General features: G+C 38.0%; 1 protein-coding gene across 1 annotated transcript in view; it reads right to left on the reverse strand.

Moving 5' to 3' along the window:
• Positions 1–1611: 1611 nt before the first annotated feature.
• Positions 1612–14555, reverse strand: part of b3glctb (beta 3-glucosyltransferase b) — a 31744-nt gene continuing 18800 nt past the window's right edge. Inside the window, 7 exon segments of the mRNA XM_077243900.1 lie at positions 1612–1617; positions 2005–2160; positions 3038–3125; positions 3824–3937; positions 6738–6861; positions 10385–10454; positions 12577–12659. Coding sequence (XP_077100015.1) covers positions 1612–1617; positions 2005–2160; positions 3038–3125; positions 3824–3937; positions 6738–6861; positions 10385–10454; positions 12577–12659 — 641 coding nt within the window.

Consider the following 14555-nt stretch of genomic DNA (forward strand, 5'->3'; position numbering starts at 1 on the left):
CATTAACCAAGGTTAATTCGGTTTGTGCGCTGCCTTTGGTCCCTGCCTAGACCGTAGACTCCGGTCCCTAGATTTTGAACCAGCTCCTGTCTTCAGTCTAGAGCTTGTTAGTAGTCCAGGAGGAAAATACATAATGTTTTTTACAATAATAAATTTGATCCCACTTCTAAAGAGAAAAAAATATACAGAAATAATGAATGTGCCTTGTAGGTATTTAAGCAGTTAACTGCAAGGTTATCTATTCCTTCTTGTTCTCCCTAATTTCCAAAGGGGCTTTGAAAGTTCCCTAAATTATTCTCTTCATTGTTCAACTATTGCTGTTCTTTTTCATTGCGCAGTCTTTCTGCTGTCAATACACTGGCACTGAAAGAAAATTAGGACTATCTTTATGTTGAGAAATTCACCATGACCAGCCAAATTTTTGAGCTATGTCGTCTCATTCAGCCAAAGTGTAAAGTTCAGTATTACAGTATTAAGCTTTAACATGCTTGAGTAGGCTCTGGGAAACAAATCCATGTTAATAAAAAGTGTGGCCAGATGGACATCATGCCGGACAAAATGTAAGATTATTTGCTACTCAAACAACAGCTCAAACCCTTGGCCGTACATTTGACCCTACAAGTAACTACAAGTAAATAGTTTTTTTTTTTTTAAGAGTTCTTAAGTTAAATACTGGAAAATCAAAAATATCAAAATTGTCAAAAAGAAAAGCAAGGGCAACCAAACTGGTGTCTATTCCAAGTATTCAGAAAGAGGAAGTTAATAAAGTAGACTGTTGACAGCACAGAATTAGAAGCATTTCTTTATACCCAGAATGGCGAGGGGAGAAGGTCCTGTGTAATTTGTTTGATGTTTAAATATTTTCTCCTCATTTTAATATGTAGAGACAACTAAAAGAAAAGCAGATTTTTCCTCAAATGTTTCCTCAAATTTTCCTCTCAGAGCAAAAAGTTTGGGGGAGGAATATCTGCTTGTAACAACCAGTAAAACAAAAAGTTTTACAAACCATTATATATGAATTTCTGTTTGGTGGTACTAGCACAACTTACACAGCTCAGCTTTAACTGAAAAACAACTTGCTTTCATATTTAAAGCCAATGCGAAACAAAGCATAAAAGCACAAAACAAAATCCCAAGATGCATAATTGTCAAAACGGTATCTGTAACATATCAAATGAGACCACTCTCCAAACCATTCGTGGAATATTGTGTCCCTGGCACCCTGTTTATGCATTGCAGCATGCTTAGAACGTTTTGTACTGTTACAGTAATATCATCCTTAAGAGAAGGTCACTGTTTCTTTCTGCTTTCTGTCCCAGCAAGCAATATCCATCATTTCACAGTCTAGGTTAACTATATACCCAATATAGTCCGGCTATGAGTAACCCACTTCTATAGCCAAAATAACCTTGTCGTTTTTGCCAAAAGAACTTGCGAGATGTATATGATACCATCATGTAAGCAAAGTCAAGCGTGATTACAAGGTGTTTGGTTTCATTTTAATATGTTATCTAATTGATGATACATTTGTGTTTTACAGTAGTCTAAATGGTATTTAATCACTCCGCCTACACACCCGCATAGAGACTTTTGCTTGATGTACAAATAGATTTAACTCTGAATAAGAGAGTAAACAAGTTAAGCTGCTTAAATTTCAATAATCAAAAACAATCTGTATAATACCATAGTAGAATGCATCCGAATGCATTTAACTTATCTAAAACAACAACTTCTATTCATAACAGCATCACCACTATCATTATGAATGACAGTAAAACAATTTTTTTTTAAGTCAATATAAAACCATACCATAGCAACCCGGTTTACTTCTGTAAAATATATTTCTGAGTTTCTAAACAGAATGTTTCAACAAGAAAAAATTAATTTGATTGTAATTTTTAACTAAATATGGGGTTTATTTTGATTTCATATTGCCTTTAAATTTTCTAGAGTATCAAATGATTAAAAAAATACGCACGCACTCGCTCCATTAGCTCGGTCTACAGCTCCTCTGGTTTTTTCAAATGAGTGTGGTCTCCTCAGATTAAGCTCTGTAAGACAGCGCTGGTAGACGGCCACGAGGTTGATGTTCCAGTGTTTGTGGAAGGAGATTGGGCTCTGCCGTGCCAGAAGTTCTTTCACATAATCAACCTGTCGGGCCTGTGGTCAGAGAAGAGACCATGGATTATACCAGCGGTTTCACACAGCTCAGCATACAGATGGAACCTAATTTATAAAAACGCAACTGTGAACCTGTACACCATTTATAAATTGTTCAGTGTAGCATTTGAGAAACGATTATACGTTCACAATTACATGTAAAACTTTTCTTGTCTTTTCCGGCCATTGATATTTCTGTTTTTCTAAATATAATTTTCAAAACTCCCAAGCCTTTTAAAGGGATAGTTCAACCAGAAATGAACATTCTGTCATCATTTGATTATTCTGTCATCATTTGATTATCCTCATATTGTTTGAAACCCATATGGCTTCTTTCTTATGTGGAACACAAAAGAGGTAACTTGCAGAAAAATGTCCTATCTGCTTTTTTCCACACACTGAAAGTGAATGGTGGTGATGACACTACAGTTCAAAATGGGGGCAGTGCATCTATCATATGGCTTCAAAAGACTTGGAATATAGTGCACAAGAGTAATGGACCACTTTTATAATGCTTTTTTGTCCTTTTTGATATTGACGGCCCCTAGTCCCTATTTACTTTCATTGTATAAAAGAGCAGTGTGAACATTCTTCAAAACTTTTCCTTCCAGTAAAAAAAATGGGTTTAGGGCTTGGAACAGCATGACAATGACCAACTGATTACATAATTTATAGGTAAACTATTCCTTTAATTACAATCAAATCAAATAGATGGCATATATTAATTTTATAAATGAGGCTCCAGGGAGTATAAACTAAGCGGTACAAGGAGATAATAAACCTGTCTGCACCCTCAATTCTGCGGTGAAATATACACAAGATTGCTCTCCAGATTTGCAGCAACAGTTCCAGCTTATTTGTTGCTCTGCTTGGGTGCCAAAGTATGGCAACAATGAAAACAGAATCGCAGACAGCCGCAGCCACCTGCCAAAATGTTCTGCACCCCCACTCTATTGAACACCATCCTGTAAGAATATAGAAACTTTACTCTATGGAACACGTTCTACTGGACATCATTCAGTTCACACAGGAATTGATTCTGAACTGCCTAATGATTTAGGACAGCTAACAAAGTGAAAAGTTAAAATGTCCAATTCTCAAGTGAAAGTGAGTCATACTCACCTGTGTGACATTCATGACAACATTGTGTCTTTCACAAAGTATACCTACATTGCAATGGGAAGTCACTGTCTGCTAATTTGAATGCTACAAGTAAATAAATAAAAACACCTGAGGACAGTTACTAAGCACCAAACTGTTAGGACGCAATGATAGCATGATTAAACCGGTAGTATGCCACTACCAACACCATGGTACTAGGCTACGTGTTTGCTAAAGGGGTCTGATCAGTGTTGCTAAGTGGTTGCTTACTGACAAATAATAAGAAAAAAAAAGTATAAGCAATAGTAATATCTGAGCAGACTGTATCTGTAAAGCATGACGCAATTTTCATCATTAGGAGGGTCCGTGCTGCTGGTCCGAGTGCAGCCCAATTTTTGCGACCGCGCGAACAGTGTGCGTACAACAGCGCATGTGCGAGTGGCTAGAGCGCTTTGAAAACACACTAGATAGTGTGCACACACGCAACGCGTATTTCCACGCTCACAGCCAAAGTAGTGTACTTGGAACGTGGAAAATAAAGTATACCCAGGCCTTAAATCACCCTCCACCACACGTGATGTAGCTGTAGCCACCCCTGTTAAGACCATAGCCGTAACGCGCTCCATCGCTCACAGCTTCATTTGGATCATAACAGCCCTGCAGTCTGGGTAGACTGGAAGACATGGGTTATTCGTGCATTATGTGACTCAAATCCATGGGGTCATTTTACCAAAGAGGTGCCATCTTCCTCATAAACATAACCTGACATTAAAAATGAACATCTGGTGCTGTGGTAAAGATGGTCTTAGCCGTGGCTAGGTAGGCAGCAAGAAAAATAAAAACCCTGAAGTCTCTTAAAGGTGATTCAATTTTCCTGTCAGGGCACGCTCCAAAATAGTGTAACAGGGTCCATCCACCAAAATTCCAAAACAGGAAAAACAAGGTACAAACAAAAGTAAAGGAAAAAATAACATAAAATAATATTTACATGAGAAACATCAAACACGTTGGCTACTGGCCCGACTATCACCCTTCTCTTCTCCCTTTTGTCCAAACAATCAGACTCTTTATAGTTGAGGCTCCTCCCCTTAAATTCAAACCCACCAATGGCAAGGCTGTCTCAAATACAATCTACATAGCTTATTTATGAGCTCATATTTAACATCAACATTCAAACATGAATATTAGCATCTTCTTTATCAAGCTCCATTTTCATCATGAAAACCAACGAGAATCTTAAAAGACATGCATTCAATGTAATAACATTCTCAATACTTGAACTCCTCCTCCTTTGGGAAGGTATAAGTCAGGCTTCCTGTTCGCAAGCCCCTCCTATTAGGAAGTTCCAGGAAGAAGGTAAGACAAAGAGATTCACCATTAACAAACAGATCATTATTTGAATAATTTACATTCACCTTTTCTTATTTACAGGTAGTGATGGCGAGATGAAGCTTCATAAAGCATTGAAGCGTTCCATCCAATTGGTTCACTCATGTACCGAAGCTTCATGGTGCTTCATTTGCTCTATTGTGTCATCAAGTGGACAATAAATGTAAAACGTGCAGTGTGATTATAATGACAACGCATGGTTCCATCGCAAAAAAAAGAAGCTTGAATAGATCGCCAACAAACTCGCAAAGTCCCAAGTCCACAAAATGTGAGGAGGGATCCATTGCATTTTGCTGGCCCTTATATTTCAAAAAAACCCGCCAAACCGCGAACCACTTCCTGAAGCAGTCACGTGGTACAGGCGGCTCGCGAGGCTTCAAACGTCACCACATACGTCACCGACACAAGCCTCGATACGCGCTTCACAGAAATCATCCCGGATTACTCGACACGCTTCGAAGCCTCGATACGGGACGACACATCACTATTTACAGGCACAAACATGAGTCGCAATGAAATGTGCACCTTCCATTCGACACATGTGTGAGACAAAACGGTGAATAAAATTATCTTTAACACAAAACCCATGGTTTGGTTCTTTGAATTTAAAGTTACATGCCTCACTTTATCACAGGTGCCAACTTTTTTATGTGTTTACAGACATTTTTCTGAACATATTAACAAAAGCCAGTAACTTTATAATATATATATTATTATTTTTACCTATCCACCTTTTTTGGCCTGTCCTCAGCTCGGTTTCCAACTCTTGTTGCTATATTGGCAGATACGCACAGTTGGATGAAAGCACAATACATTAAAATAAAAGCAATACATTTAAGTTGACTACTTTTAAAAAAGTGTTATAATTTGTAAGTTATCCATTAACCCTGTTTGTATCTTTTTTTTATTTAAAGTGATGAGAACTATTTCATAAATTAAAAGTAATCCTTTCATGAACTCTGTAATGACAAGTCTTTTTAACTTTTACTACATTATGTAATGTTGTCTTATACTTGTCAGTAGGGACGGTCTTAAAACATCAACATAGTTAACAACTGAATATAACAAGTAATAGTTATAGCACAAAATTGAATACGTGAATAATAATAGCATTAAATTCTCTTACTGAGAGCCAACTTTCACGCCCTTGCATACATAACTACTAATGTCAATTTAGACTGTAAAAATGGTCAACCTTCCTGAAAACATTCAAATGTAATACTTTAACCTGAGATGGCACAATGCAATTTACACTAACTACCTGTAATATAAATAATATAAACTTGTGACATGCTGTATCTTTTTATTTATTTTCTTTGTTTATTTGCTTATTTATGTTTAAGTATCTAATATGTGCATTTACATTTATTCATTTAGCTGACGCTTTTATCCAAAGCGACTTACAATTGCTATATATGTCAGAGGTCGCACGCCTCTGGAGCAACTAGGGGTTAAGTGTCTTGCTCAGGGACACATTGGTGTCTCACAGTGGATTCCAACCCGGGTCTCACAACAGAGGCATGTCTCTTATCCACTGCGCCATCACCACCCAGAACATAAGAGTTTGTCAATTTTTTATGGTGTATTAAAGGTTTTGATAAATCTGTTTGTCTTGTTGGAAAGAATATTCACTTTTTACTTCTTTTTTTAAAGGTGACGCCTGGATATTTACAATCCTTTAAATGGCACGAAATGCCCTGACTTTCCCCTCTTACTGAGGATGTATTAAAGGAGCTGGAATATCTATGGGTGTAATTTGTAAGCACATTTAACAAAGACTTCACAGCCATGTGAATTCCAGTCCAAATTTTGCTCAGATTTTAGCATCGTGACCTTATGTGCTTTAGAGTATTTTTGTGTGGGCGTAATTGATTTTCATGTTTGTGCCAGACTGCCGGATTATAATTCTATGGATGGTATGTGAGATAAGACTTCTTTTAGATTATACATTGCATACTTTAGATGGATTAAGATGCATACACTTAATGGGAAATGCACTAAAGTTCTGTTTTGTTTAATAATAAGTCCACTCAAAGTCAGGTCTGAGGATAAATTTTCACCAGGTGTAAAGAAATGGCATGCCCCTGATCATTGTGTCGTCATCTACTATGAGTTACCAAGGTGCTTGTGTTACTGCACCGTTAGCAAACCTCCTCGGGATGACAAATGTTTTTGCAGTGCCCAGTAAATACAAATGTAACAAGTTTGTAACTCATCTAGACAAGACTCTGAACTGTTGCCTTTTCACCTTTCTTCGCCTTTGTCGCCATTGGCTTTTGGCTTGCTTAGTTGGGGACATTTAATTTTGTATTTAATAATAAAAAAAATTCCTGTTATCTCTGTAAAGCTGCTTTGAAACAATCTCTATTGTAAAAAGCGCTATATAAATAAAGGTGACTTGACTGTGTTCCTGCAATATGTTGCTCTAAATGAGATGAATTGATTGCAACTCAACTCTTATTTGTCTTTATGTTCTGTCCAAGAACCTGTTTCACTGCAGAAACCTGCATCTGGTTCAGTAATCACCAGGTGACACAGTAATCATCTGAAATGTAGGGAGGGGGGCTCTTTTAAACTTTATGGCTCATCATGAATATTAATTAGATGACATAACATTCACTAATAAATAACAGTTAAGATTAGCATTAATAACAGGTGCTATCCACCTTGTCTTTCAACGCGGAAGGTGTTTTCTGTAAACGTGCGAGACTTATTTATTAGCCGCTATTGGGAAATAACAAGAAGAATATATAGAAATGCAGTAAACTGTAAGACTATTTACGCTACATAATTAATACAATACATTAACATAATATGGTAAGAAGAAATGCAAGGTTGCAATATCAAGCAGCATAACAATTGTTTTGTACAGCTAAAAATAACTGGATGCCAGACACATTAAAATTACAAATGATCGCACCCACGCTTACCTTAAAAAATACGTTGGATAGAGTATTGGAGTGCAGAGTGCAGGGATGAAGTAAAAAACTGGAAGACTAATTCACCAGTGGTTCCCTAAAGATTTTCTTATGGGTTTTTAAAATGGGGTTTTTCAATTTAATTCTACAACGTAAATTACACACACTCACACCCCAAATTTTCTAACCAATACTATGGGGAGGGGGCACAACCTGAGATGGCACAATGCAATTTACACTGACTATCACCTGTAATATAAATAACAAACTTGTGACATGCTGTATATTTTTTATTTATATTTTGATTGTATAGTTGAGGAGGGATGAGGGAGAGATCAGGAAAGGACCACGAGGTGGGACTCAAACTTGTCGGAGCGAGGCCGACAAGACTATCAGCTCTGGCCACTGGCCTGTAATAATCATAAGCTTGGCACACAGCTTTAACTAACTCTGAGACTTCGATGACCCTCTTAGAGCTTTAACCAGGCATGAACAACAAACAACAGCAACTATACAAATATCATCCAATGACTTCTCTTCAGGTCCATCAGAAGTAGTGGGAAACATCTGTGAGAACAGATTGGGAAAATACCTGTGCCAGATTCAAAGCCTTGAGTTGTTCACGGTGCAACATGTCTCTTCCATTCCTTCACTAAACTGGAATTTTCCTGATTCTGAGGCCCTAATGTTCCAAACACTTTCGGGATAAAATTGCAGAGGAATGCATTGGAACACAAAGGAAGTCAGTCATCAAATCAATACAGGAGCATCCAACTGTCACCGTTCCGCTACCGGGACGCCTAAGTTTACTTCACTATATTACAATTAAATGCTAATCTAATCATGATAAACATTGTTGGAAAGGTCTAAGACTCCTAAATAGATATTTTAGAACTGTTTTTTGTTACAAATTATGTAGGAACAGTAATAGATGAATTTATGACAAGAGTTCACCTCAATAAATCTACATCATAACAGGAGTTCTGACCTTTGTCACAAAAAGTCGACGCACACACTTTTAATAATTGAAACTTTGGTTTTCATGCTAAAGTTTTGTAATAAAACAAACTAGTATTTGTCAATAAAAAAAATTATAAAATATTATCCTCTAAAATATATATTTTTTATCACATTTTTTATTACATTACATATTTTAGTAGTTATCATAAATAAGGTATAATTTGAAAGCTTACATACTCAGAATTCATCTTGTGAAAACTGTTTTGAAATTGGACCTTGCGTTACCATAGAAACGGTACTCTAAATTCATTTTATTGGGCTCCTCCCCTTTTGGGCATCATCATGTTTCATAATTTATGATCAAAACCTTTTCTAATCTTGACAAAACACATATTGTCAGAATATTGTCAGTTCTCTCTCTCTCTCTCTCTCTCTTTCAGTAACATGCACCCTGTCACAAGCGCATCAGTCAGTCATCTGTAAAGTGTTTATACATTTATAAATAAATCAGGGAGTCAGGGAGCTGACTATCGCGCGAAATGTAAAAGGCTGAATAACATGGCCTGGCCATGTTACGGAATCTATCTGGTCCTCCATTTATCTTCATGAATCAAGTAGCCTAATGCTAGTAGAGTAGCGAATTACCAATCTGGTAGCTACACTAACATGCTAGTTTACGATGGTTATAATAAATAATCTTTCAGGATAACTAATGTCTGCAGGCTGATATGTTTGTGTATTTATTTTTCTGGTGAAAGTGTCTTGCCTCAGGCTATAATGCAAATCGATTTTCAAATTTGCAGATTCATCTATGGTAGCTTGATATTATAATATTGACGATATATGGCTATTACCTACCACACAAACATTGAATTAGCATATCCGTTATGTAAAACAGTAGACAATAGGCTACTATAATGACGCTGTCTTGTAAACATGAGCTACGCGATCTTTTGACGTTTTTTAAAAATAAAACCCATGAAATTATATTCATATGACATGCTGAAATATATCCCAATGTACCTGGGATGAACACATTTCACACGCAGCGCTGGCAGTCTGCCCGCGAGAACTCAAGACGCTATCGGTTTGTCAACAAATGCACACGTGTATCGCCTGGTGTAACCATGACAGATTTTATGACAGTAGTAGAAGACAATACTGTTTCCCAACTGTAGGGGGACCCCGAGAGCAAAAACCGCAAAAACGACGGTGTTGCTTTAATGTTAGGAGAGAATGCATAAAATTAAATTCAATGGAATATGTCACCCGGTGGCTCTTTTTGGTATTACGCCTAAAAAAAATTTCATGGGAACTCATGGGATTTTTGTGATATCAGCTTCAAATTTGGAACACAACGTGGTTAGATATATGGCTTTGATTTTATAGCAAAAAATTTTTTTGTAAAATATATATTTATATAAAAGAAAAAATATTAAGTACAGTATATCTGATTTACTGTAGATTTAAACTTCCATAACTTTTTCATACTTTCATTTTTTGAAGTGCTTTCACTTCAGCAATAATCTGCTGAGTGGTTTCTTCAAAACAAGACCAAACTAGGTCTATATTCCAAAGAATTCTTGAATTATAACCATTTATGTTTGAATAGTGCATTTTAATGTCCATTCTCAAAAAGGGGGCTGACAGTTAAAGGGTTAAAGGTTTTCCACTGTTGGTTGAAAATGTGCCCGTGGACTGTGCTGTTAGATAGGCATAATCTTACATTCCTGTGGTCCATTACAGGGTTTGAAAGAACCACTAGGATTATATTCAGTGTGGTTTATAAATCACTAAACTTATGGCCAAAGATATGCAAGACAAGAGACAAATTTGCCTGGATGTACGATTTTCACCCAAGAACTCAGGAGTGAGCTGGAGCAGAAGATTCCTTTTGCTCGGGTTCAGGAGGTTAATTACTACTTTCTGACACGGAAGATGAGTAAAAGAGTGGTATAACAAAGCGAAAGAGGGAAAGAGAGGTGGCACAAAAGCTTTGCAGCACCCATGAAAGAGAAGCTCTCCTATGGCAGTCGAATGAAAAGGCCAGCTAGACACAGGCTGAGAGATGGGGAGAGGACAGGAGGAGGACAGAACAAAACATACTGAAAAAAGCTCCGGAACACCGACTCTCTATATCTGTGGGAGTAATGTCTGTTCAGAACATTACCACACAACAGCTGACTGAGCTCTCCTCTACACACACACACACACACACACTCAAGAGAAGACTGCTCACTCCCCCAGATGTTTAGCTCCTCATTCTGGTGCAGAGACAAAGACACAGGAAGACAAAGAGGGGTGGTGAAGTCTCATTTAGGGGACAGGTGTTGAGAGTATCCTCAGCTCTTTCTTCATTTCAGTTCCTGGAGAATGACACTGGATATATAAGGTTATTGAGACTTGGCTGCTAGCTTGAGGGGCCTGGGGAGTTTGTAATGAAAGAAGAATGTCTCGAGGCTGACGGTGCGGCCAGGTATATTGTGCGTTTAAATTAGCACCGTTAAAAATTAAGAATGTCCCACTGTTTGAGAGTCGAGTAACATGATGAATTGGAAATTATTAAAATGACTGTCTTGAATTACAAAGCAAGTTTAAATATCTAGCAAGTTTAAATATGTAAGTCTGTCTATCGGAAGAAGGGCTATCTGTTAGCAGTAAACTTGTTGTTTAGAAGTCCATTAGCAACTGTGCGTAAACAGACTGGAAGCAACCGATGCCCCATTCATTCACTTGCTGCAGTCAAGTCATGAATAAAAGAAATTATCTGCCTTGACAAAGTTTGACGTCGGACTGTTTTCCATGCACATTTTGCACATCACAGAAAATCTGCAAAGACAAGAGGGAATAATCAGTCCATTTAAATGTTTCATTTCAGAGACCTTGCACTTTTCTATGGGTTTGTTCTCCACAGGTGGAGACGATATGAGCCATGTTCTTAGAGGATACAAAGACATTATGAAAATGCAAAAATGTTTATCTGTTTTTTTCAAATCCCACTTGTAATGGTTCTTTTCACAGACATATCCCTTGTATGAGCTCAGACTCAGTTGGACAAGTTGATGCTTGTCTGAGTACGGTAAATGATTACACACCTTATATTGAGGAGTGGCTGCATGTTCCTCAGAGAACACTGATCCTGTTGTCAGCCCAAAATAAAAAAATGAAGAGATAAACCCCTCTGTGTTAGGGACTCCCCAAGTGGATTGTGGGTATACAGTGCTGGTCAGAACTTGAATTTGCCCCCTTGGTAAATATGATCAAGGATGGCTGTTAAAAAAATCTGCATTGTTAATCCTTTTGGTATTTTATTTTTTTAAATTAGTGAAAATATAACCTTTCATTGAAGTAAAATAATTGAGGGGGGGGTCACATTATGAAATAAAGGTTTTTCTCCAAACCACATTGGGAACAATCATTTACCTCCTTTTATTAAATACTTTTTGCAACCCCCTTTTCCCAAGATAACAGCTCGGAGTCTTCTCCTATAATGCCTGATGAGTTTGGAGAACACCTGACAAGAGATCAGAGTCCATTCCTCCATACAGAATCTCTCCAGATCCTTCAGATTCCCAGATACATGTCGGCGCTTCTTCTCTTCAGTTCAGCCCACTCATTTACTCTAGGGTTCAGGTCTGGGGACTGGGATGGCCATTGCACATGCTTGGTTTTGTGCTCAGTGACCGAATTTTGTTTTGATTTAGATGTTTGTTTTTGGATCACTGTCCTGTTGGAAGATCCAAACATGGCCCGTCATACGATTTCTAGCAGAGGTTGCCAGGTTTAGATTTTTTATCTGTTGGTATTTGATAGAATCCATGATGCCACATATCTGAACAAGATATCCAGGACCTCTGGCAGAAAATTAGGCCCACGGCATTAAAGATACAGCAGAGTATTTCATTTTACACATGGAGTTGGCTACTTTATCCCTGTAAGAATCCACGTTTTTGTTTCATCTGACCATAATTTTTAAGGATTAACAATGCAGATTTATTTTTTACAGCCATCTTTGATCATATTTACCAAGGGGGCAAATAATTCTGACCAGCACTGTATATGGGTCTGCGATGTCACTGTAGTATTCCAAAGATGCAGCATATTTTCCCCATCTCTGTTTAACTAAAGGAACTTCAAAGACACATTTGTGAATACGGTTTTAGACAGAATTACATTGACTTGAGACTATAACATCCATCTAAAAGAGTAGTAAGATAAGCAATAAATCATATAAAAATAATAAATTAAAGATATCCTGCTGCAAATATGCATATTTGCACTGATATTTATGATCTTTTTAACCACAAACAAATGTTGTAGCATTTAATGCTGCCTCGAGACTGTTTATAAAGTCAAACCCTAAACATACCGGTAATCATGCAAATCAGTGCAATTATAGCTGACCAGCTGCAAAATTAAAATTGTCCTGGAATATAAAACAGCTTTTATACCTGTCCTATTATACAGTAGAGAGAGACCAGAGGGAGAGGCTGGGAGAGGGTTGAAATGTTTGAAAGTACAATGTTTCTGCAAAGCCACGATGGAAATATGTTGGGCTACAATCAATAAAATGAATTCACTGTCGGGCCAGGGCTTTAAACGGGCCGTCTGGCCCGTAGCACTGGGCCCAAAATCTGCTGCGTTTCCACTGTCGGGCCAGAAGCTCTGCAGCGCTTCACTAAAATACACCCGTAACATGCCTCTCTGGAACAACATCACATTAACCCATCTTTTCACCAACAAATAGAAGTTTTATCAGAAAACTAATCAGAAAGAAATCACTGGGAACAGCAATATCTCAAAAACAAAAATTATAAAAGTGACCGTTTGCTGGCATTTTTGAGGTTTACTTGAATATTTAAAACCCAAGTATTGATGTTTTACCACAGGTTTACAATAAAAAGTGATGCATTGATCATAATGAATTAATTGTGTGTGGATGTGGATTCTGATAACCGTATAAGGTAAAAAAAAAAAAAAAAGATTTGGCGTGCATATCTTTTGCATCGCGTATTATATGGTTAACAGAATCCACATCGGATCACAAACAGAAGGCATTCAAACATGAAACTGAGTTTTGAGGTAAATTATTTAAAAAGTCTTTAATGATGTCATCCGGCGCTGCCGTCTCCAGACTCAGGTAAACCTCGCCCATAGATAAACCCCGCCTCTGTTCGTAACCACACCTCTAGCCCGAGCTGGCCCGCTTGGGACCGACCCAGGTATTCAGCGGGTCAGAAAACCCTGGCCGTTGGCCCAGAGAGGAAGCCCCGACGATCAAGCCCCGGAAGTGACAGTGGAAACGCGACTGGCCCTGACACTAGCACGCTTTTGTCCCGACAGTTTAAACGCAGCAATAGCCTGGTGTGTGTATGTGTGTGTGTAATGTGTGGGCTGAGACGGAAAGCATCTGATGGCTGTAATTATTCCCTTTTATTATTGTCTATCTGTAATTCTCCTGAAGCATGGACTGAAGGGCTCTTTACGTTCTGCTGAACCACATACGCGTTGCTTTTTAATCAAGACCGAATGATCTAGAATGATCTAAAACACAATGTTGCTCATTATCCAGGCCCGGAGTGGGCAATCGGAGAATTCCCGGTGGGCCGCTTCACTTTTGGGCCGGTCGAGGAATTTTTATTTATTTTTTTTTTTTTTTACATTTGTCACGTTAGTCTATCTTCTCTTAAATTAGGCTACACAGCCTAGAAATCTAGGTCTAAGAAAAGAAAACTTCTAAGAAAACATTGCAGCAAAGTGTGGTCTAGCAACTCTCCACTGGCATTCGAGCTGAGTTGTGATGGTTCCGCGTGATTGCCATAGGTGATTTGAATTCCCTGCTACTTGAAAACAAAGAAGATGCTGCTGGCGAACAGCGGTCTTTCGAATCGGCTTTGGCCGCGACTCAAGTGATGTTCTCTTAACTCCAAATCATCTAAAGTCATTCTTAAAAATGGAAGATGTGTTCGGAGTTTTGACGACAGGAAACGGCAAAAGTTTAATACATCAACTAGCTCCTGGTGGAAA

Source organism: Siphateles boraxobius, unplaced genomic scaffold, assembly GCF_051911475.1.
Source record: "Siphateles boraxobius isolate OS27281-9 unplaced genomic scaffold, OSU_SipBor_1 25, whole genome shotgun sequence".
NCBI lineage: Eukaryota > Metazoa > Chordata > Actinopteri > Cypriniformes > Leuciscidae > Siphateles > Siphateles boraxobius.